At 60.6% G+C, this 21449-nt stretch overlaps 8 protein-coding genes across 8 annotated transcripts; all 8 read left to right on the top strand.

Annotated features, from left to right (window-relative positions):
* Positions 1-514: 514 nt before the first annotated feature.
* LMJF_30_0590 (conserved hypothetical protein) lies at positions 515-2479 on the top strand (the record flags this gene model as incomplete). The annotated part of the gene is made up of 1 exon (XM_001684597.1): positions 515-2479. One exon carries the CDS (start codon positions 515-517, stop codon positions 2477-2479), a length of 1965 nt encoding a protein of 654 aa, XP_001684649.1.
* A 1303-nt stretch (positions 2480-3782) lies between these two features.
* On the top strand, positions 3783-5222 carry LMJF_30_0580 (conserved hypothetical protein; the record flags this gene model as incomplete). The annotated part of the gene is made up of 1 exon (XM_001684596.1): positions 3783-5222. The coding sequence occupies one exon, from the start codon at positions 3783-3785 to the stop codon at positions 5220-5222; it is 1440 nt and encodes a 479-aa protein (XP_001684648.1).
* A 1413-nt stretch (positions 5223-6635) lies between these two features.
* On the top strand, positions 6636-8054 carry LMJF_30_0570 (putative spliceosome-associated protein; the record flags this gene model as incomplete). Its single annotated transcript, XM_001684595.1, has 1 exon — positions 6636-8054. One exon carries the CDS (start codon positions 6636-6638, stop codon positions 8052-8054), a length of 1419 nt encoding a protein of 472 aa, XP_001684647.1.
* A 622-nt stretch (positions 8055-8676) lies between these two features.
* LMJF_30_0560 (conserved hypothetical protein) lies at positions 8677-9654 on the top strand (the record flags this gene model as incomplete). Its single annotated transcript, XM_001684594.1, has 1 exon — positions 8677-9654. One exon carries the CDS (start codon positions 8677-8679, stop codon positions 9652-9654), a length of 978 nt encoding a protein of 325 aa, XP_001684646.1.
* A 2106-nt stretch (positions 9655-11760) lies between these two features.
* Positions 11761-13590, top strand: LMJF_30_0550 (conserved hypothetical protein; the record flags this gene model as incomplete). The annotated part of the gene is made up of 1 exon (XM_001684593.1): positions 11761-13590. One exon carries the CDS (start codon positions 11761-11763, stop codon positions 13588-13590), a length of 1830 nt encoding a protein of 609 aa, XP_001684645.1.
* Positions 13591-14645: 1055 nt separating this feature from the next.
* LMJF_30_0540 (putative nuclear cap binding protein) lies at positions 14646-15212 on the top strand (the record flags this gene model as incomplete). Its single annotated transcript, XM_001684592.1, has 1 exon — positions 14646-15212. One exon carries the CDS (start codon positions 14646-14648, stop codon positions 15210-15212), a length of 567 nt encoding a protein of 188 aa, XP_001684644.1.
* A 718-nt stretch (positions 15213-15930) lies between these two features.
* On the top strand, positions 15931-17244 carry LMJF_30_0530 (putative glycosyltransferase family 28 protein; the record flags this gene model as incomplete). Its single annotated transcript, XM_001684591.1, has 1 exon — positions 15931-17244. One exon carries the CDS (start codon positions 15931-15933, stop codon positions 17242-17244), a length of 1314 nt encoding a protein of 437 aa, XP_001684643.1.
* Positions 17245-18155: 911 nt separating this feature from the next.
* Positions 18156-20846, top strand: LMJF_30_0520 (conserved hypothetical protein; the record flags this gene model as incomplete). The annotated part of the gene is made up of 1 exon (XM_001684590.1): positions 18156-20846. The coding sequence occupies one exon, from the start codon at positions 18156-18158 to the stop codon at positions 20844-20846; it is 2691 nt and encodes an 896-aa protein (XP_001684642.1).
* Positions 20847-21449: the final 603 nt, after the last annotated feature.

Genomic DNA, 21449 nt, shown 5'->3' with positions numbered 1-21449 from the left:
AGACACGAGCAACCACATTCGGCTCGACACCGCCTTTGAGCTCAACATCGGTGCTTCCATTCTACCGGACCGCGTCGCGGCAGGCCGATTTCTGCGCAGTGCCGCTGCCCGTGAGGCTAGTGCAAGCGCGCAGACACTAGCCGTGCGCCCACCACCCTCGGCCGTGTCCCTGGCCTTCGGTAGCAGCGGTCAGCGGATTCTTCTGCACAACAACAACACCAATACCGCAAAAGCCAAGCGCTCCGCTAAGCGAGGAGAGGCACAAGCGAGCGTCGGCGCCACGTTTGGGCTGGAGGGTGAGTCTGTCATCCAGACACTGAACTTTGGGAAGGCCCCGACGGCACTGGCAGCAGGCCAACTCTACGACGCCTGGAGCACCGATATCGCTGCCACGTATGATGTGCTTCTTTTCGGTGCTGCAACGAGCCTACTGGCGTACGATGCGGAGCAGAACAAGCAGGTCTTCTATAAGGACGTGGAGGATGGGGTGCAGGCGGTGGTGTGCGGCACTGTCATGAAGCCGAGTAGCATCTCTGGAGAGGCGCCGCCGCTGGCTGTCGTTGGCGGTAACTGCAGCGTATTCGGCTTTGACCGTTTCGGTGCCGAGCGGTACTGGACAGTGACAGGCGACCAGGTGACGGCCATGGCCCTCATGCCGTGGACCTCAGTATCGGATTCGGGATCGGCTCCCCTGTCGCTGCTCGTGGCCTCTGATGATTTTGAGGTGCGCGTGTACGATGGCGAGGAGGCGATCGCGACGGTGCACGAGGTGGACCGAGTGCAGAAGCTTGTACCCCTGTGGCAGCCGTCACGGAATTTAGACACGGAGACTGCCGCCGCTGACAGCGCTGGCCGGTATGCCTACTTGCTCGAGAACGGCACCGTCGGCATGTACGAGCGCGGTGAGCGCGTGTGGCGAGTGAGGGGCAAGTCTGTGCCTGTGTCCGCCGCCTTCTGCGACGTGGACGGCGACGGGGTGGCCGAATTGGTGATTGGGTGGAGCAACGGGCGGGTGGAGGTGCGCACGGATCGCGGCGGCGGGTTGGAGAAGGGCGGTAGCGTGCTCTTCCGCGACACCTACTCCAGCGCCGTGGCAGCAGTTCTTTCGGAAGACTATCGGCAGGACGGTGTGCCTCTGCCTGTCATCTGCACTGTGGATGGCACCGTGCGTGGATTGACGCTGCTCGAGACGCGAAAAGACGAGGCTGCTGAGGTGCGTCAGCTACAGGTGTTGGAGGCGCTTGTGCAGGAGAAGCAGCAGCTGGCCGCCCAGCTCACCAGCCTTGAGGAGCAACTGGCTCGCCGGGCTGCTGGGGCGCAGGACACGACGATGCCAGAGTCAGGGGTGGAGGTGCGTTGTTGCTGCTCCGCCAACCTTGCGACGAAGCACGTTGAGGTGCATGTGGAGGTGACGGGGCCAGCGGCGAAGCGCGGCGACATTGTTGTGCATAGCTGTCTCCTGCAGTGTGAGATATGGGCCACCGCAGCAGAGCAGGACACCATAGCCTTTGCGAATGCGGAGCCCAGCACCACACTCGTGTGCAGCTTTGCCCACGCTGATGACCTTCCGCTGAATGTCAGCGCCTCGGTGGCTGTAGGCCCAGCATTTGGCGACAGCTACCGGATACACGAGGTTACCGTCAGGGTTCCCCGCTTCGTGATGTACCAGCTACCCTACACGATTCCTCCAGAGCAGCAGCGTCAGCGGCAGGGCAAGACAGTCACCTACCAGCAGCCCGACGGCTGCGTGTTACTGCAGTGGCGTGAGTTGCTCCGTCTTGACGTGATTGAGAGGTGGCTGCGGCATTCCTTCTGCGTACCGGAGGATGTCGCGCTGCTTGACGCTAACGCGCCGACTGACCCGGTGCTTCACTTGGAGCTCATTCACGTCCGCGACGGCAGCAGCTTTGGCATCGAGGTGCGCAACGCTGCTGCGTCGGGCGCGGCCTTCAACACCATTACGCTGTGGTCTGACCACTTGGCGCCATGTGGGGCGGTTATCGATGCCTTCGTGGAGGACTTGAAGGGTGGGTGGGCTGACGGGAGGGCGGACCCGGTTGCGGTTCGGTGCGAGATGCCTCTCGAGCTGGAGCGGCTGCGCGCGATCTTCGCCAGGGTGGACGAGTTCAACGAGGTGCGGATGAAACTCACGACCGACATGGCGGATGCAGCTACCGTCGTGAAGACGCTGCTCGGGCGTGCCGAGGACGCACGGCTGCTGGGTGACATGGCCTCCATGAAGAAATCGTACGCGGTGCTGTACGACGTTGATCAGGAACTGCTCTGTGAGAATGCGAAGCGGATCAACAACTACGAAGAGCTCAAGCTGGCCTTGAAGGAGGTGAACACGTGCATCCAGCAGGCGGGAATGGTGCGCATTGGCCCGGCACGCGCGCAGTTGATTGCTAGCTGCCGCAACGCCCTGAAGGAGAATCAGGTGAACAGTCTGCTCGAGATCATTCGGACCGGGTCCGAGTAGAGGGCGAGAACACGAGCGACGCCGAGGCGGCATACCGGATGGCCTTGCGTTTGTGTGTGTGTGTTGTCTGCCCCTCTCCGCTCCAGCGATGCTGGCGCTTTAACCTATCTGCCGTTTCCTCGGAAGGCTGATGCGCTCCCTAACCGAGCCCTTTTCTCTGTACCCGCACAGGGTGGGTGGGTGGGGGGTTCATGCGTGCCGTGAGGCGCATACCGCACTCATTGTGCCATTTCAGCTCGATATCGTCACTGTCGTGTTGTCGTCCCTTTCGACGTGTGTCTCTCTCTTCCTCCTCCATCTTTCTCCGCCGCATCGGTGCAACACCAGCGAACCAGTGATTTCAGTGTACTCTTTTCCCTGCGCTCTGTGGGTGTGTGATGACGGATGCCATCACCGCAGCTTGCCGTGAGCAGCTGTGCGATGTCTTCTTCCCTTTTATCCGTTCTTCCACCTCCGCCTCGCGTGCTGCGGAGGCGGCTTATCTTTCCCTTGGTTTCCGAGACCTCCCCGACGATGGATAGTGCAAGCACAGGCATCGTTTATATTTATCATTTTGCCTTGGTGGGCAATGGGCGCGCGTCCGCCCATCTGGCTGCTTCTCCATGCCGTCACCTGTGCGCCTCCTCCGCTCTACTGCTGCTTCGACATCTCTGCCTCCTTCTCTCTCTTTGCCACTCCTCCTCTGCCCGCATGGCGCGGGTGTGCTATAGCAGTAAAGAGCTGCTCACCTATCCGTCCCTCTCCCCGTCCGTCCGGCATTACCTCGCTTTTCTGTGTGTGGAAACCCGCACACGCCTCAGTCGTTCTCCCTTCCGCCCATCTCATCGTTCGTCTGTCGCGACTCACCTAGCGCATCCCCCCCCTCCCTCCAACCGACTTAGCATTGGTCATCCTCATCTCCCAGAAGCGGCTCTCTCTGTGTGGGAGCGCTCGGCCTTCGCTTCACGCCAAGGATTTCTTCTAGTATCTCTTTCGCCTTGTAGCGTTTGCGTGTTTGTGCGCGCGCGACGGCTGCGGATAGGAGCTGTTGCAGCCGCACTTAGGCGCGTAGTCAGTGGAGTGGATCATGGGCTCCATCTCCGTGTCTGTAAACCTCTAGCGCACCCCCTTAGCGTCTTCCTTCTCCTAGTCGCCTATCCCACCTCCTTCAGAGGCTAGTACTCCATCAATGTTCCGCCGGATCGCTCTTCCGCTAGCAGTAAGCGCCGCTGCCGCCGCGCGCTTCAACCACGGCGTGACCTCCTCGGGCACCATCCCCAAGTCGGCACCCGGGGCCGCCACCGCGGCCTCTTCAGGCCCCTATATGCCTGCCTACTCGGAGGTGAAGGGCACGTGTGGCACACCGGTGCTGGATCAGCTGATCGGCTACTACGTCAACATCCAGTCTCGTAAGATGTACTACAAGGACTTTCTCCGTATTGAGCATCAGGCAGTCCGCTGGGCCTTTGCCGACATTCGCAAGAACAGCGAGGCCCTGGCGCACGGTCTGTTGCAGACGGGTGTGCGGCCGGGTGATCGCGTGCTTGCGATCCAGCCATGCAACTGTGAGACCTTCGTGCTGCAACTTTCGTGCGCGAAGATTGGCGCGCTGCTGTGCATCGTCCCGCAAGACACCATCAGCGCGGACAAGCTGCGCTTCTATCTGAACGAGTTTCAGCCTCGCCATCTTGTGGCCCGCGAGTGGATAAACGTGCCGGAGATGAAGCAGGGCGAGCTAGTGGAGCGCAACATGCACTTCTGGGACACCATCTACAACGTCATCCCAGAGTTGGGCCTCTCCTACCCTGGCCAGAAGTTTCAGTGGGTGCACTCGCAGGAGTTTTACTACCTCAAGAAGATCATCATCACAGACCACAACATGAACTTGCTAGGCGTGACGCCGATGCGGAAGATGCTGGTGTGGGGCCCCTTCTCGTACTACGAGCAACGCCTGCGTCGGCTGTCGGCGCTGCTGCACCCCGACGATCCGGTGCTGGCACTGGAGGACCCTAACCCGGCCATGGAGGACAAGCTGCACATCACCTACTCGCACCGCAACTGCGTGAACGCTGGCTTCCTCTTCGGCCAGCTCATGCAGCTGAAGGCAGAGACGCGTTTTGGTGTAATGCCGAACCACCACACGGACCCGATCGGCGCCATCATCGCTCCGTATGCGGCGCTCACCTCCGGTGCAGTGCTCGTGCACATCCACTCCGACATGTTCACAGATGATCACGCCATCAACGGCATCGAGAAGCTCTGCGTGGAGGAGGTGGAGACGCTCGTGGGCCGCAAGGCAGACTTCGACCTCATCCTAAAGCACGCCGGAAACTTCGACGCAGACCAGTTCGAGCACCTCCGCTCTGTTGTCATCTTCGAAGACGGCATCGAGGCCCCCGTCTCTGAGGAGTATCTCAACAAGCTATCCAAGGCCCTAAGCCTGGATGACGTGTACGTTTTCCGCGGCCCCATTGAGGCATCCTACATGCTGACGTGGCGCACGCTGAAGAAGGGCTCGCAGGGCATGGTCCCCCACGTCGAGGCCAAGGTAGTCGGTGATCGTGGCACCAGTGACGCCAAGGTGCTGGTGGCCGGCACGCGCGGGAACCTGCGCTTGAAGGGCCCGCACGTCACAGCGGGCTACTACAACAATGCAGGCTTGATGACGGAGCTCATCGACGAGCACGGCTTTGCTAGCACAAGCCGCGAGGCGATGATAGACGGCAAGGACAACATCACTCTCATGTCCGCACAGACCTATTAAACGGGAAGGAAACAGCAATGGATGATCAGTAGCGCCTGCGTGAAGTGGAGCTGCAAGCGAAACGGAGGGCTCCTGTATTTGGCGGCATTGCCCCCCCCCCCCCTTTCTCCCCGTGTCGATATGATGCCCTTGCACTTGATGCACGATGACGAGGAGAGCGAGTGTTTGAGAGGAGTAGAGGGACACGAACACGCACATACTGGGATATCCATGTGCGAGAGAAAGGAAGAGTAGCGCGAGATGGGCGGCTGTAGTGGTCTGCAGTGGTGGAGGAAGGCCGCCCCTCTCTCATCTCTCGCTCTTCGTTTTTGCTTTTTCTTTTGTCTCTTCGCATGTACACTGCCTGCCGTGCCGTTGCGCGCGGTGTGCGCACGAGGGCCGCGACGTGCGTTCTCCTTTATGCCTCGCCCACTGGCTTGCTCGCTCTCTCTCGCGTGCATGCGGTGTCGCTCCTTCGTACTGCGCGTATCTTTGTTGTGGCCCTCTTTCTCGCCTGTCGGGATTCGTTCTTTCTTTTCCGGTGAAGGAGCGTATGTGGAGAAGGGGGGAGGTGGCGGGGGTCATCACTCGCCGTGGTGTGTTTGCGTATATACATGTGCGCGTGTGACCGTGTCTGTGGATATGTTTGTCTACCACCAGCAGGGGTGCAGACGAAACGAGACGACAAAAACTCTCCTGACCGCCAGAACAGAAAGAAAAGCAGCGGGTGCCGCGCTCTGCTGAGCACCGCTCGGCGCGGCGTAGAAGGTGTGCATCTGGTGCTCTTCGAAAGCTGACACCGATGACACTGCTCTCCCAACGCAGGGGGTGGGGGGCGCGATGGTGATCGTGCCGGACTGTGAGTACTCCAGCACTCTCGACAACCCGTCGATCTGGTGTGTGCCTGCCGTTTCGAAAGCATCTAGCACTGGAAAGCAGACCAACACGCACACACACACACACACACACCATACATACTCGTGAGCAAGCACGTTGGGTGCTGCTTGCGTTTGTTGTGCTCAAGGGTCCTCAACTGCCGCTCCGAGGGGGTGACGGGCAGACGGGCATGGAGTGGTGGGCACAGTGCACCTCTACACGCGTCCACTCTCTCCCCTTTCGACGGGCGACGCCTGTCGATAAGCCCCTGCGTTGCTCGCGTCTCTCACTCTCTCTACGTGTCTCTACTTCATCCCGTTCTTCTACGCATCTCTCTCGATGCCCCTCTTTCCTTTCCTCTTTTTTTGTTTGCGCGCTGTCCGCGCACAGACTTTCGTGTTCTCGAGGCGAAAGAGGGCGGCGACCGGTGCTCGTGCGACACACGTGTGTGCAGAGTCGGGTCTCAGTGCATGCTTGGCGCCGCACATTGCTCTTCGCATTGTGCGCGTGTGTGCAGTCAGCCTTTGTCGCTGCTGGTGCTGCCTCGACGCCAGCGGCATGGCTAAGTCGAAGAAAGAGAAAAAGGCGGCTCGCCGTGAGCGCGAGGCGCAGCTGAAGAAGATCAGTCAGAAAATACAGGAGAAGATTCTGCTGGCGGAGGTGGCGACCGCGGAGGGCGAGGTCGAGGAGATTGTATACACGCTGCCCCCCACCCCGGCAGAGCTGAGGGCGGCGGAGGAAGAGCAGGAGCGCCAGAAAGCCGCGATTGCGGCCGAGGCCGAGGAGAGAGCTGCCGCCGCTGCTGCTGAGGTGGTGCAGGCGGCAGCGGCTGCCAGCGCGGAGAAGGATGAAGAGGATCGAGTTGTGCTTCCGTCCTTGGATGGAGGCGAGGGCAACGCGAAGGGCCGCCGACACTCTTCCGTCCTCAGCGGTCGCAAGCATCACAGGATGACATGGGAGGAGTTGAAGCTGCGGGCGGCAGAGATGTACGGCCTTGAGGCCACGGAGCTGGTTGACCAGCACGACGGCAACGCTGTTGACCCTCTCTTCACCGTCCGCATGAAGATGGAGCCGCACACGGTGCCGGTGCCGCACCACTGGCATCTGCAGCGCACCTTTCTTTCTCGTCAGGCGGACCGTGAGGAGGCGGTAGGCATTGTGCCGGCAGAGGTCGCCGCCCTCGGTATCGAGAAGATTCGTGCCACCAAGGATAAGATGGCGAATCCGAACCAGGTCGCCTTCATCTCTTGCTTCATGACGGGCACGCCTCTGCAGTGCAAGACGTACAACGTCGAGCTGAGCAGGTGCGGGGATGTGTTCTACGAGGGCAAGTGGCGGCCCAAGGCTCACCACACACCGGGCGTCCTGTCGAAGAGGCTGCGGCAGGCACTCGGGATCGGCCCGACAGCACCACCGCCGTGGTTGTACAGCATGCAAACAATGCGCCGCCTTCCTCCCGCGTACCCAGACCTGCGCATACCCGGGCTGAACGCGCCCATCCCTGCTGGTGGGCAGTGGGGCTTGGGACAGGACCAGTGGGGCGAGCCTCCGCGCGCGGAGGACAACTCCTTTCTCTTTCCGGGCGTCATGGACGAGGCCGCTGCCGCCGGCTCCACCCAGGCCGAGCTGCGCTGGGGTACTGTTCCCCCCCTCGTCACATCACACGAGGAGGCGCCAAGTGTCGCCGGTGCATCCTCGTCCGGCGCTGCATCTCCCGCTCCCGCCACAGCGGCACAGGCCTTGCAGCGCCCCACTCCGGCTGCTGGCCGGCCTGTCATCACCCCCGTGCCCTTCCAGCCACAAGCCTATGTCCTGCAGCAAGCCGTCCCGGCCGCGCGTGTCACGCCGCAGGAGTACGTGCAGGTGCAGGACAACACGACCAACTCCACCGTTGCTGTGGGCTACATGATGATGCCAAAGGACGGAGTGCAGTCGCAGCCACCACTGTCGCGGTACCCACGCCCGCAGGGTTCTTGAGTGCGCATTGATGGCTTGTAGAGGAGCACCGTCGGTGCTTCCTTTATATTTTTGTGCTGTAGCGTCCCCGGGTATCTTCCGCGAACTCGGGCGTGTCTGTGATTGGGGCTCCTATAATGATCTTGTGAAGGGAAGCGGCCACAGCAGCAAACAGAGGGGTGCGTTGCCTCATTGGTGTCGTGAGGCTGCGCAGGAGTGCTTCTGCGTCTTCGCGCGCACGCTCGCGCATTCCTGCACGCACTCCACAAGTATTTTCGACGCCCCTCGATGCGTTTCGCTCTCGCACCTGCACCACAGGATGCACGCGCTCTCTCGCCAGAGCGCACGCTGGCACACACTTGCTCACTGGCTCTCCGGCTCTTGTCTTCCGTCTTCCCCATTGCCTCTCCCCTGTACGCATACACACGTACTCCGCACGCGCCCACGCTACATCTCCCCCCACAATTGCCTGCTCCTCACTACCAAAAAGCTCTTCAACAACAACAAAAATCAGCAACGCACACTCGCGTCTAAAATCTGCCGCATCTCTCTCCCTCTCTCTTATTATTACTCTTTCGCTGTTGCATCGCCACTTGCCACTCTAAAACACACACACACACACACACACACACACACACACATCATGTCAGGCAACAAGGACATCTACACCTTTCAGTATGGCGAGCTGAAGAAGGGCCAAACGTATGCGCTGGCTATGGCAAGGGTGGTGGACAACTTCGTGCACTCCAGCTTCCACGACTCCCCCAACTACGAGAGGTTGCTCCTCTCCATCTTCGAGCACATCTCCAAGGACCCGTCGATGGACGACAAGATGCTGCAGGCCCTTGAGAATGCTCTGATGGCGCGGCAGAACGCCGTCCTCAAGGAGGCGCGTGACAACGACAAAGATCGCAAGAAGTTTGTCTTCGAGAAGCGCACCACGGGGCGCGACCCCAACGAGGACAGCGGTAGTGACGCTGAGGAGGTGACAGAGGAGGAGTTGGCGGCCCGCAAGGCGGCTCAGGAGGCGGAGGAGAAGCGCAAGGAGCAGGAGTGGATCAAGGCACAGGAGCGCTACGCGGCGCTCCAGCTGCAGAAGCGGGAGAACGAGGAGCGGCTGCGCGCGCAGGCCCGGAAGGTCGACATCGACGCATTCCAGCGCCAGCTCCAGAGCCGCGGTGCCGTGCTTGTCGACTCCGGCTTGCCTGCCAAGAAGAAGGGTGGCAAGGGCGCTGCAAAGGTCGGCCAGCTGTCAGCCGAGGATGCAGCGAAGATGAGGGAGGAGGTAGCGCTGATTGTGAAGGAAAAGGAGCGCCTCGATACGGCACTGCACACCAGCGACGAGGAGCTGCCAGCCGCCCTCGAGGAGGCGAGGAGGTCGCTGGCTGAGTACAAGCAGAGGGCGGCGGCGATCGGTGAGCCGGCAGCGCCGACGAAGGAGATGAGCAAGGGCGAGCTGACGCAGCTGCAGCAGAAGCTGGCAAAGCAGACCATGGACAAGAACCGCCGGGCGCTGCAGCTCAAGGCCATGGAGCCGAACCCGCTGCGCGATGAGCTTGTCTCGGTGCTCGAGCAGCGTGACGAGCTGGCTGTGACGGTGGAGCGTGCGGAGAACGCGTAAAAGGAAAAAGAGACACTCCGCACAGAAGTAATTCACACAAGCCGCAGAGGGCCGCGAGAGGCGATGCGACTCGCGTCCCTCACGCACACAGCGCGAAGCCCGCCACCGGCGCCTTTATTCGAGAGATTAACGGGGACAAAGGTGTGGGTGGCGGGGGAGGCACAGGGGCCATTCTCCACGGTGCCTCGCTCACATCCTCTCTCACTCACGAGCGCGAAGAGTCAGCCTCCACTCACGGAGGAGGAGAAAATACGTTGGTGTGTGCTGAGAGAGTGAGTGGATATATGGCGAATGGGCGTGCCTATGCTGCCTGTGCGCCACCACCTCTCCCTCCTCCACTGCCGCTTGTCATGCACGTGCCGCCTTTCTCGGTGTATTGACTAACAGCATTATTGTAATGAGACAGGCATAGCGCGCTGTCTGCCAAAGGAGCACAACCCCCCTCTCCCCCCCCCCCACACACACAGGCGAGAGGGGCGTACGTATGGCCTCTGTGCACGCCGCTCTTTATTACTCTGCGCGTCAGTGTAGGCTACCTCGATGCGGGGTGACGAGCCCTTAAGAAGGTATCAACAGAAAAAACAGAGCTCAGAATGGTTTCAGGCCTGTCTGCGATGTGCACTCCTCGATGCCGTGCCAGTGTCCTCAACCTACGCACTGCTTTGGCAAGCGGTAAAGGGTTGCGCCGTTGCATCGGCACCCACTCATGTGTGTGCGTGTGCGTTAGGGGCGAATGCGGAACTGTGCGGCGCACCTCCAAAAATAAAACGCCCCAAAGGTATCGCAGCTTGTTTCAGATCATCGCACACACCGGAAGAGCGACGTTTCTGAGCACAGAACCCCCCCCCCCCCCCGCAAAACCCACTTGACCACCTGCAGATGTGCGCCCCCGCCTTGCGTGCATGGAGACGCGTGTGCCTCTCGCTTCGGTTTGTTTTGTGTCATCTCTGTCGCTTCTCTACGCTGCACTCCTCTCTCCGCTTTCTTTTCTCTTGCACGCCTCTTGCGTTCGCGTGGGAAGTGACTACACCGTCCCACCTGACCGCGCTCCTCCGCTGCTTCCTTCTCTCTCTCTCTGCCTGTCCTCTTCACAAGCGAAGGCGCAGACGCATCCAGCTCAACGTGTTCCTCTCCACTTTGGTCTTCTGTGAGTTCTGGGTACCTTGCTTGTACGATAGCGTGGGGGCACACACAGACGCACACATACATATACATACACGCATACATATACACGCATACACGTACACGCATACACAAACTCACTCAGTAGCCCGTTTCTTGCCTAATTCGCATGCTGCGTCACACACTTTCCCTTTTTGATACGCACCTCCCCACACCCCTTGTAAAGCGTCGACAGACGCGCACGCGCACAACCCACACATAAACAATCGTGACGGCGTGGGTAGGCACATACCCCAGGCGATCTGCACTCGAGGCGTCGTCACAGCTGCTTTCTGCGCCGCCTCTCTCTGCGCGCGCGTCTGCTCGATCTTGCCTCGCTTGCGTGCACTGTTTCACTCTCTTTGCCGCCCCCTCCTCGTATCTCCTTGCGTGGGTGCGGATCTCTGGCTGTGGCTGGCTGGTGCCTGAGCTGTGGACGACGGAACGGTCGCAGGGCGACTTTTACCAGCGAGTCCGTGCGCGTACGCCTTTTCCTTCTCAATCCCTCTGTCACCTTCGCTGTGTGCACCCTCCCTCCCTCCCCCCACCTGCGTGTGTACGCTTGGCTAGGGCCCCTCTGTTGCCGTTATCTTCGCAACCCTCCCCTCTCATCTGTGCGGCTACGCTGCGTGGGTGCTTTGCGTTTTTGTTGGTGCGCGCCTGCGCGCATCCTTTACGTATTTACCGGACCCCTAGAGCGTTCGCTGTGCTCACGGAACCCATCAGCGTACACCGCCTGCGACTACACCGACGAGTCGAGTATCGTGCTTGTGACGCTGCTCTCGTGCGTTGGGCAAGTGGAGAACGCAAGCCAAAATATAAATACACAGACGTGTAGTAGTGTGCTCGCGAGTGCGCTGTATCATGCATCTGTAGCCACACACCTCTCGCACATCTCCAGCTTACGGAACTGCTTTTGAGAAAACGTCGAACGACTTGAGTATAATGTCGGGCGGGTACATTGCTGTGACGGTGATCTTCTTCGTGCTAGCCCTCGGGGTTTGCCTGCTTACCTACCACTATTACACGAAGGTGTCGATTAAGCAGATACCGCTTGCCTGCGCGGTGTGGCACGTGATCGCGCTGTACATGTGCATGCTACCCTTCCCGCTGCTGGTTGTGGATATCGATGCTTCGTTGGTAGCGCAGAGTGAAACCAGCCAGAAGCAAGACTGGATGCGGCCCATCTGGATCACTATCTTCGCTGTGACATACTTCTGCGCGTGGGTGTCTCTGCCGTTGGCACAGATGTACACAGAGGTGGGCGAGTTCACCGTGAAGGGCCGGCTGCTGCACTCCATCAAGCTGAACCTTATCCTGTACGCTGTCATCATCGTTATCGTGCTAGCGGCGCTGGGCTACTTTGTCGTAATCACGAACTCGTACAGTTCCGTTGCAAATGTCATGAAGGTCGTCATCTCGCTCGCCAACGCGTGGGGCCTGCTCATCTTGACTCTGTTCATGCCGGCTGGCCTGGTTGGTGTGCCGCGTATGCTGTGGCGCTACGCCGACGCAAAGCGACTGCTGCGTCGCCAACTGTATGAGGCTACCGACATTCAGGAGGACCTCGACTTGGCTGCGATGGACTTGGCGTCCATCAAAGCAGAGCTCATCAGCATCGACCCCCAAGTCTCGGAGGAGGACCGTCCTCACCTCGCCTCCATGCTGGAGATTATCTCGGCCGCCGATAGGGAGATTCCCATGTACCACGTCGCGGCCCTGCGCGTCAAGACGGTGCCGTCCACGGAGCGCGACGATGTGTCGCTCCTGCACCTCGAGACACTGAATCAACGGCTCAAGAAGGCAATCAAGATTGCAAACCGCGCCAACTACCGCTGGAACTCGACGGTGCGCAAGTGTGACTCGCTTGATCAGATTGTGCGCGGTGTCAAGGGCACCAACAACCGCCTGAAGCGGATGTGGTTCCCAATTCGGCAGTACGTCTACTACACCGGCTGCTTTGTCTGCTCGGTGCTGACAATCTTCATCCTGTGGAGCGAGCTGACGATGCCGCTGCGGGACTGGGCCGGCAAGCCGCTCGGCGTGATCGAGCTTGTCATGAAGAGCTCCATTCACTTCATCGGGTCTGTTGTGCTGCTCTTCTACATGGCGTACTGCGCCTACTGGGCGGCCTTTCAGTTCAAGGTGCACGACGTGTACGTGGTCTACCCCAGCATTGCTGATAACGCTTCGCTCTGCTTCAACGAGACCTTCCTGGTGCGCCTGTTGATGCCGCTGTGCTTCAACTTCCTCCTCATCTCCGGGCTGTCGTCCACTGCGAGCGAGACGCGCGTCGACGTGGCCTATGGCCATGTTTACCGCAGCAATATGGACATCGGTCTCTTGTTTGGCTCCTATGTGAACAAGCTGCTGCCGCTCATGATTCCCTTCATCGCCGCCACCGTCTTCTTTCAGCTCACTCAGCAGGTACTGTCCGTGGTTGGAATCGAGGTGCATAACCCGAACGACGTAGAGAACCCGGCGGTGCGCCAGCGCATCATGGATGGGCGGAAGCTGGTCGAGGCAGAGCTGGGCTACCAGCTGATCTCGCCATTCCTTCCAGAAGAGGGCACCACCGAGGCGAAGTCACCAAGTCCATCACCGAGAGCTGCAAGACCGGGTCGCGACGGCGTTGACGAGTCGGATACGAAGCGTGGTCAGCGCTATCGCGACTACCTCCAGAAGAAGCACGGTAGCGCCGCCGGCGGTGCTGATGGCGGGTCAGAGATGACAAACTTCCGTATCGCCGGGACTTCCAGAGAAGGGGAACCCTAAGCACCGCTAGCATCCACCTTATGCTTGTGTGTCGTGTCACGCCCTCTTGCTCTCTCCCACTCATAGGATAGGATGAGGGCAGCACTATCTGAGAGAGACATGCTGTGCCCATTCTGTACCAGTCACTCGTTTCTGAACACATGCGTAAACCTGTAGACAGGGGGATGCTTTCAGGGAGGGGTGAGCCTGCGCGCAACATGTGTGTCCGCTGCTGCAGACCGTTGGCCATGGCTAATGGCTTTCTTTTCCTGTGTATGTGGCGCGCTTGCTGCTCTGTGCTTACCATCGCCCCTCCGCCCTCCGACTCTTGGGTCGAAATTTTGTTGGAACGCGTGCGTGTGTGTGTGTGTGTGTGTCTGTCCTGGTGCGCATCTGAAGTAGTGGAGGGGAGAGTGGAGGGGTGACAAGGGAAATGGTGCACGGAAGGCGGGGTCGAACCTGGAAAGACAACAAGGAGAACGAGATGTGTGCTGTGGGTGTCTGAGTGTTTGTGTACGACCGTGTTCCCCCTCTCCCCCGTTTTCTTCCCATCCTTGACCCCGTCTTCTGTGCTCCATTGCCCTTGTCACCTCTTCGAACGCTTAACCGATGATCGACTTATCATTATTATCGCTTCGTAGTTGCCACCCGCCCGTCCCCACCCCGCCTCGCCTGCTTGCCTTACTTCTTCGCATCGCTACTGGAGAAGCGTACCCCCTGACATAGACGCAGGAAAGTTCAGTCAGTCGCTTACCGATGCGCACAGCCACACACGCGCGCGGACTTTTTTCCATGTGGACACCGGCGACACACGCGCAGTACTCGCTGTGCGTCGGGCCGAGAGGGAGGGCAACAGCATGCACACTTCTTGCCAGCCAGTGCCTGTATGCGCACGTGCGTCTCTGTCCCTGCACTCCTGCCACCCGCATCTCTCCTCCCCCGCGCAGGCACTCGTCATGTCTGTCTCGACCTCCCCTCTTCTTCTTGTCTTTTTTGGCCTTCGACTCTTTCACCCTTCCACCTCTCCTCCTCCCTCAGCGCGTCGCGGGCATCAGCACTGAGCCCTGTTAGAGACGATGTCGAGTGATTTGGTGGACACGGTCCCCCGAATGGAGTATGTGGATCGCCACGAGTTGCTCCGGTCTCTCTTGACGGCGGAGGAGTTCCGGGAGCGGCGGCAGGAGCAGCTCAACTACAGCACCACCGTTTACGTGGGCAACTTGTCCTTCTACACGACGGAGGAGCAGGTGTGCAATCACTTCAGTCCTTGTGGACACATCCGCGATATCGTGATGGGCCTCAACGAGGCGACACGCTGCCCATGCGGGTTTTGCTTTGTCGTGTTCGAGTCACAGGCGGCCGCGGTACTGGCGGTGCACGGACTCGACGGGTCACTGCTGGACGACCGCGTCGTGTCCGTTAGCTGGGATGTGGGCTGCGACGGGAGTCGCCGCTGGGGCCGTGGCGCTCACGGCGGCCAAGTGGTAGACGGCGTTCGCCAAAACCTCGACGAGGGTCGCGGTGGCTTGGGCGCCCTGCGGCGCGACGCGCTGGGCGTGCCTGCCTCGACCGCGGAGGACGAGCTGGTTGCCTACGATTGGGTAGAAGCCTCACCGAAGCGCAGAGGTGCCCACACAAAGTAGCCTTCGCTCATGTACGTCTGCGTTGTTTTGCGCTTCGTGCTGACGATGCTTGAACCCCAAACACCGAAGCAACGCGCGTTGGCAGCTGCAGACGGCGACCTCGCCTCGCCGGTGCACACTTGCGTTGACTGTAGTGTCCACTCACGCGAGGCCACACGCACGCACACGGTGGCAGCGCGAGTGGGCTGTGACAGTTGTGCTGTGCGTTATGCGTGCTCTGTGTAGTGTAGCTGTGTAGCTGCCCCAGTGTGTGGATCGCTTTACCGACCCCTTCCGAATGCAGAGAGTGTGCGACCCTGCCTTCCCCAGTAACAGACCCGGAAGGCGTGAGAACATGAGCAGCGAAGCTAGGGGGAGAGGAGCTGTCGGACCCATTTTCCCCCGCGTTGAATACTTTGTCCCCTGCTTTGCAGATGGCAGCACTGACTTGTGTCTGGTGCGCTGCGCCGCCCCCACTTCGTCATTCCACATGCGCAGCCTTTTGTGCTGTTCGCATTTTCGTTTCCTCGCTCGCGTGCCACGTCTACCACGCCCTCTGCTGCTGCCACCACCACCCCTCTTTCTTCTCTTCTTGGTTCGTCCGTGATGGATTGTATCAGCGATGGCGTGCGGACCTTCTCTTATTCCGGCTCTGCTCGCAGCGCACACGCTCACGCCGACCAAAACATACACACGTACACACACAGACACCCGGGCGTACACGCGAAAGTAGAGGCAAATGTGGTTTCTCATTGCTCTTCTTCTCGGATGTGCGTTTCTGGCGTCTCTGTGGCACAGCGTTGTGCGTTACGTGCCCCTCGCGATCCGGTCGCCGCACCGATGTGCCATGAAGATTGGCGTGGTGCTGGGCTCTGGTGGACACACGAGTGAGATGCTGCGCGCCATTACGGAGATACCGTTGTCTTACTGGTTAGACACGCGTCCGTTCTACGTTGTGAGCGCCACCGATCCGCATTCGGCCAGCTTGGCCTCACAGCTGGAGCAGCAGCGCTTCGAGAGGCGCGTCGTCGTGTACACCATTCCGCGCGCGCGCGAGGTGGGTCAGAGCTACTTGATGTCGATCATCACCACAATCAGGGCAACCCTAGCGTGCTTTCGGTTTGTTTGCACTGAGAAGCCGGACGTGCTTCTCACGAATGGCCCTGGCGTGTGCGTGCCTGTGATCGCGGCGGCCGTTTGCGTGGCATCGTGCGCGCCGTGGTGGTACGGGCGCCCTGCCATTGTCTACATGGAGTCCTTCACGTGCGTATCGCACCTCTCCCTGACAGGGAGCCTGCTGGCGCCGTGGCTGGCGGACGTCTTTACGGTGCACTGGCGCGCTCTGGAGAGAGCTGTGGCTCGACGCCGCCGCCGCGGCACGCTGGTGTACGTTGGATCGGAGACAGCGCGTGTCACAGACGGCGCACCACATCGCCTCCGGTCTCTTGCTGCCGAGCAGGAGGCCTACGCGCTGGTGACGGTGGGGTCGACAAAGTTCTCCTCGTTGGTGCAGGCGGTGGTGCAGCCCGGCGTTTGCGCCACCCTGCACCAGCGCTTCGGCATCAAGCGCCTCTACGTTCAGCATGGCACCGCTGAGGTGGTAGCGCCTCCAGAGGCGACTCTCCTGCCCGCACTGCCGATGGCTGCTGGCGCAGATGCTTCTCATCCGACGCAACAGTGGAGCTGCGGGGGCCTCCTCGTGGAGGCCTTCCCGTACCGACCTTGCCTGGACGCCGTGATCCGTGGCGCCACCCTCGTCATCACCCACGCTGGTGCCGGCACCATCTTGGAAGGACTGCAAGCGCAGCGGCCCTTGGTGGTGGTGCCGAATCGTCAGCTGATGTCTGATCACCAGTTGGATCTCGCTGAGGCTCTTGCCAACGGTGGCTTTCTCTTCTGCGTCCAAGTTGCTGAGCTGGCAGAGAGGCTGCCGTTGCTGGACCTGACAACGCTTCGACCACACGGTGGCATGGATGCCGCGCAGCTTCAGGAGGCGCTTCGGCTGGTGCTGACGGGGCATTCTGCGAGCGGGGAGAGGGCGAAGGCGGATTAGGCGCGCGTGTGCGTGTGCGCTGCGCCATCGACCACGGCGGCCACTGCAGCCTCTTTTTTCTTTTGCGTGTGCCAACGCGCTGGCGCGCACAACTCTCGGTCGATCCTCGTCTTCCTCAGCGCTGCTCTTGGCTTTCTGTGCTCTGCGGGCTCGCCGCACTGTCCCTCTGTTCACAAGATCGCAGTGTGCTTATCTGTGCAAAGCAGGGAAAGCGAATGGGGCGCAGAATATGCCGCCATACTCTGTGGCACGTGAAGGATGCATCGCACACTCGTCAGTTTGCGCATGGTTGGTGCCCACACTGCTGTGGAAGCGCCTCAGCGAGGAGCATGATGCGCACCGTTGACAAGGCGTACTCTAGCCGGTCCTTGGCATGCACGCAGACGCATGAATGCACCTGTCTGGACTGCTCAAGCACATCTTGGTGCACCCGCAGTGCAACTTTTGCTTTGTGGCGTCTGGAAGCTTTCTCTGGCTGCTGTAACCATCGTTGCCGCTCGTGTGCCTCCTCCCTGCTTTGCCGCAACCGGCCCTACTGTATGGCTGCGCACGGGGTTTTATATGGCTTGCTTGTCTCCCTCCCTCCGGTGGATGGAGCTGTCTTTCCACCGGGCGTGCCACCACTGCGTCTTCTGTTTGCTCTGCGGTGTCCCTCTTCTCATGAGCACTGGCTGCGCTGCCTTAAGCACAACCAAAGCAAGCGTGTAAACCCACATACACTCACGCCCACACGCGCACCAGCGCACTACCTAGTGGAACGAAGGGTGGCATACACGCACACGCACACACGTGTGACGCAACACGACGCGCGAAGGTGACTGGCCCGTCAAGATACGCTCCGCAGCCCCGTCTGCGCTTCCCAACCCGCGACACCCGGATAATAAACACAGGTCATCATATTGAAAGTCGTAATGGACGCCGAGCGCGCCGCGGTGCGCATCTTCGACCTGATCGATGCACGCCAGATCGGTCAGGCGGAGGGTGCGCTGGAGACGGCCCTGCAGAAGTTCCCGGATGACGACAGCCTCCGCGCGGCCGAGGCTCTCATCGTGATGCGCAACGGCAACTACCGCCTCGCAAAAGCCAAGGCTGTTGCCTTGAGCGAGAGGAACATCACGAAGCCGAAGGCTGTCAACGCCCTAGTGCACGTCCTGCAAAACTGTTGCTGCTGGGATGCCCTTGCAGCGACGTACGAGCGCTTGAAGCCGCTGCAGAACGAGCGGCAAATCTCGGAAAACCTAGTGCAGACGTACACCCGCATGGGTGCGTATGCGAAGGTGCAACAGGCGGCCATGCAGCTGTACCGTCAGCACAGTGATCCCAAGTACCAGGTATGGATGGTGCAGGCGATGTTGGCGCAGGTGCCCGCCGACAACTCCGACCACATACTGCTGAAGCTCTCGACGAAACTTCTGGACGCGGCCGTGCTGACGGAGAAAGGACATATTGTGCCGTCGACAGTGCAGACCTACGTCGACGTGCTCGCACAGCAGGGCCAGTACGCCACCGCCGTGGACTTCCTGCTGAGTGAGCGTGCCGCAAAGATCGGGCTTCTCGCGACGCGCCTCGAGGCACTGGCTCGGATGCTGCAGAAGGCGGGGCGGGTGTCGGCGGCGAATGCGGTGGCGCGGTATCTTTGGAGCCAGGAGAGCGATAACTGGGCTTCCTTCACCATCTACAAGGATACGCTGGTGCTCGCTGCCGACGTTGATGCAGGGGAAGGGGAAGGTGAAGCTTCTGCGTTGGAGATACTTGGCCCCACACCAGAGATGCGCACCACCGTCGATTGCACCATGGCTCATCACTCGCTGGAGAAGGCGGTGCAGCTGGCGCGCGAGCTGCAAGAGCAGGAGGAGTCAAAGCATCCAAACAAGCATCGGCGCGGCCCCTACCTTGCGGAGCTGGACCTGCTGCACTCGCTTCAGTCGACGGATATGCAGGCGCGCGTGATCGCGTACGTGGAGCGCTTCTACCGCAAGCCGAGCTGCTACCTTGACATCTCCACCTTCCTTACACCGGCTATCGCGGCAAGCGTGTACGAGTGGTCGCGCTCTTGCGCCTGCGCGGCACCGAGGGATGAGATAGATGTGCACACGCGCCGCATCCTCGGCCTCCGCTGCCTTGTGGGCTCGTGGGAGGAGACACCAGCGGCTGGCGAGCCTCGCGCGCTGTTCTGTGAATGCGTGGAGGCCTACCAAAGCAGCAGACACCTCTCCGAGAGCCTTGCGTGGAGTGAGGAGGGGCTTTGTGACGGGTACGTCACCGTTGCCTTGAACATCGCCCTGCGCTGCTACGCGGCTGAGACGACTTCCCCAGACTACTCATACCTCGTCGAGGGCCTCGACCTGATGAGCATAGTGGACCGCCGCATGAACAACCCGACGTGGCTCATCTACGCAGTGTGCTTTGCGAACCTGCTCGGCCTCACTGAGCGCGCGGCGCTGCACCAGCTCGCCTTCAAGAACGTCCAGCGTGACACGATGGCGCATGTAGGATACTGGCCGCTGCTGACTGGGCTTGCGCTGGAGGATGTCGCGAACTGGGACTGCTGGGCAGAGGACTACTACAGCCTGCAAGAGCGGGACTGTAGCTTGCTGCGTGCCAAGGTGTTCAACTACACGTCTTGGCCAGCCATGCAGGATGTGCAGCGCTTTGAGGCAGCACAGACCAACTCGCTCTACCGCTGGCAGTGCCCGGCCAACGAGTTCACTTCCGCGCTGCTTGAGTGCCAGACACAGAAGGACGTGAAAGAGTCATTAAAGGCCCGTGTCGAGGGGCTGTGGGCGGCATGGGAGCGCCTGAGCGTCGCTGGAGCAGCCGACACACTCATTGACAACACGGACTGGGTCGTCGCCAAGTCGGTGGTACTGGGCAACATCCACTCCACCACCGTCCAGCAGCTCGCAGACTCTCTCGTTGTTGTGCCGTCGCGGGATTGGCAGGTGCGCCGCAGCCGTCAACTGCTCTCGTCCATCTTCCTTGTGCACGACTTGGCAGCCGTCAGCTCTCACCGCGAAGCCGCGGCCCAGGCGAGCAAGTCGCGCAAGGGAAAGAACGCACGCGCAGACAGCGATTCGGCAGCTGTCCCGGTTTTGTACAGCAGCCGTCTGGGCACCCCGTCAGCCTCGGTGGAGTACTTGCCGGCGGTGAAGCCGCTGGCCGGTGTGTTGCGCGCTTACGTGGGCTCCCTCGGTGAGGTGGCGCCTGAGGCCTCCAGCGCAACTGCGGAGCTGCGCACCTATCTCAAGTCTCTGGTTGCCGACTCAGAGCACAGCGCAGGTGCCTTTGAAGCGTTCCTCTATCCACAGGCGCACATCTTATCAGCCCTGCTAAAGATGGCGCCGGCGGCGAAGCTGCCGGTAAAGCAGTGGGTCTCCGATGTGCGGGAGACGCTGGAGACGGCGCAGCACCGGTACAAGTCGCGCTCGTGGTCCACGCTCGCCACCACAGTCGGGCGGACACCTGTGCCTTCGGCGTGCGCGGTGGAGAGCATCACCCTAGCGCCGGACAGCTTCACGGCGAAACTGGAGGCGGAAAAGGTGCACCGCATCCTTGGTTATGTGTCCAGCCTCAAGGTCGAGATGGGTGCGTATGCGCGTTGAGAGAAGGACGGGCAGCGACTGTAGAGAGCGCTGGCACGGAGGCCGTCCCTCCGTCCTTTTTCTCGGCACTGCCACGTTGCTTTCACTCTCTCCGCTTCCCCTCTCGTGGTGCCGCCTGTTGTTGCCCTCTACAGCTTTATTCTTGTGTGTAGTGTCTGTCGGTGTGCGAGGGCAAAGCGGCAGTGGTTGTCGGTGCGGCATAATCGGAGGCTAACGGTGAATTGATGGGGTGCGGTGCGTGCGTGTGTGCAAGGGGCAAGACACGGAGGCCACACGTGGCCAGCTGGCTTTCGTGCCTCTGCCCCTCCCCCTTCCCGCACCGCCCATACGCGGATAATCGGCTACAGAAAAGTGTGTCGGTACACGGGCAACGATGCAGGCGTCGGCACGGCGGTGTGGGTGCACGGAGGAATCACGCACACTCACCCATATGCATCCAGCGGCGCATCCTGTGCAGGGCCGCCGTGCGCAGAGCGACTCGCACGCGTGCGCACCCAGAAGGGCGCATTTCGACATGCTCAGCGTAGTCTGGGCTGCGCGCAGACGTGCCGGCCACCTCGCTCTCTGTGCCTGTGCTGTGACACCTACCTGTGCATCACCTTT

The sequence above is a fragment of the Leishmania major genome, chromosome 30 (genome assembly GCF_000002725.2).
Source record: "Leishmania major strain Friedlin complete genome, chromosome 30".
Taxonomy (NCBI): domain Eukaryota; phylum Euglenozoa; class Kinetoplastea; order Trypanosomatida; family Trypanosomatidae; genus Leishmania; species Leishmania major.
The sequence above is the reverse complement of the archived record's forward strand: the minus strand, read 5'-3'. Positions and strand labels throughout refer to the sequence as shown.